Source organism: Populus euphratica, unplaced genomic scaffold (genome assembly GCF_000495115.2).
Source record: "Populus euphratica unplaced genomic scaffold, PopEup_1.0 scaffold25.1, whole genome shotgun sequence".
NCBI classification, from domain to species: domain Eukaryota; kingdom Viridiplantae; phylum Streptophyta; class Magnoliopsida; order Malpighiales; family Salicaceae; genus Populus; species Populus euphratica.
Window position 1 is genome coordinate 854,855 of NW_011499851.1, and position 1,790 is coordinate 856,644.

The 1,790-nt window shown below is 36.2% G+C and overlaps 1 protein-coding gene across 1 annotated transcript; it reads left to right on the forward strand.

Moving 5' to 3' along the window:
* The first annotated feature begins 391 nt into the window (after positions 1-391).
* Positions 392-1,511, forward strand: LOC105121418 (zinc finger protein ZAT9-like). The gene has a single exon (XM_011020042.1). The coding sequence runs from the start codon at positions 453-455 to the stop codon at positions 1,383-1,385; it is 933 nt and encodes a 310-aa protein (XP_011018344.1). The 5' UTR covers positions 392-452; the 3' UTR covers positions 1,386-1,511.
* The last annotated feature ends 279 nt before the right edge of the window (positions 1,512-1,790 follow it).

A 1,790-nucleotide genomic window follows, 5' to 3' on the forward strand; every position in this document is an offset into this window, starting at 1 on the left:
TGTCTTTTGTTTTATTTTATCGTATAATATTAACCATAAATAAGGCGGATCTCACAGGTAGAACGCACGAAAAAACCATTATTAACTATTAAGTGGTTTCGATTTTCAGAAGAATTATTTAGCAAAAATTTCAAGAGAAATAATAAACATTATTTAACTTTATATGCCATATAAAAGGGGGTTGGCACCAATTATAATTGCTCGGTAAATAGTAAACATCTATTTTTTTTTTCTTTTGAAAAATGTAAAAAATATACTTTTAGCATTCCTTTTTTAATATTCCTTTTAAAATCTTGGTATGTGTCAATATCAGAATCACTTCTGTATCTTCTTATTTTTGCCTTTTGCGAACGCTAGTCACCTACTCTTTTTAACTCTCTGCACTATTGAGCACATATACCCTACCTCTTGAGTGATAGAGAGAAGCGAAGTGTAAGCCTTCGTTTTCTTCCATGGAGAAAACGCGAATCTGCAAGATCTGCAACAGACGGTTTGCCAATGGCAAAGCCATGGGTGGACATATGAGATCTCACCTTGCTAAACTACCCCTTCCTCCAAAACCAATCCCACCGCAAGAAACTTACAACACTCCTAAAAAATCACCACCGTCATCTTCTTCATTAAACTATCCTTTACTATGCAATAAGCCCACGCAATCCTCTCGATCTATGAAACAGGAAGTCTCCAGTACTGTTTCAAGACCTAATCTTGCTACTTCTTACGATGGAGAGAGTGAGACGGAGTCAACAAGGAAACCCACTCGGAGAAGATCCAAAAGGAGCCGTAAATCAGCTGATGAAGTCGCCGAATCAATGGTGAAAGTGACCGAGTCATCGGAGCAGGTAAGTTCCATATCTTATTTATTGGCCGAAGAAGATGTTGCTTTGTGTCTCTTAATGCTTTCAAGGGATAACTGGTCAGAAGATGCTAAACAAGTTAAAAAAGAAGTGTGTGAAGACATAAAGGATCATCAACATGTGAATGAGGTTGAAAATTATGAAAAAGAGGATTATTTGTTTGGTGTTACTCGTGCTAAATACAAATCACAAGGAAAATTTAAATGTGAAACCTGCAAGAAAGGGTTCCAGTCCTATCAAGCTCTAGGTGGACATAGAGCTAATCATAAAAAGATAAAAATACATGAGGAGCACGAAGAAGGTAATGTTATTGGTTGTGGCGAAGACAATAGAAGTGTTGGGAAAAGAATTTTCAAGTGCCCATTTTGTGATAAAGTATTTGATTCGGGGCAAGCACTCGGTGGACACAAGAAAGTGCACTTCTCTTACTTGCCTGTGACTAATGCTAAAATCCCCATTAATTTGTTAGATCTCAATAAGCCAGCTCTCGAAGGTACTCATGACGATGGTGAAGTTAGTGAGGCTTGAGGTTTCAACATCGTGTAAGAATATCTTCGAAGTAGAGGGAGTGATGCATGAACTGATTACATTAGTTTTATCTTAGTGCATTGTAGACACAAAGTTTAAACATAAATTTTTAATGGTTTTTGTGAACTAGTTTGTTCGGAAATCGAATGTTCTTCCTCGATATAACTTCTTTTTTTGTTATATATATATAATCCCTATCTTGTTATTGTTTCTTCTGCGCTTAGCAGAATGAAGAGTCCCTAGCCGACAGGGCCCTTGCTCTTGCTCTCTCATTTTTTCATAAAAAATGTTGTTTACCACGAAAAAGCCAAATTTGGTGCATCTTTAAAAGTAATACAGATTTTTTTCTTATTTAATATAATTTAAGGTTAAGGGTTATCTTGTTTTGCTTCTCTATCCAGCTGT

Coding starts and splice junctions, on each gene's coding strand:
- LOC105121418 (XM_011020042.1), top strand. CDS start 453: ATGGAGAAAACGCGAATCTGCAAGATCTGCAACAGACGGTTTGCCAAT.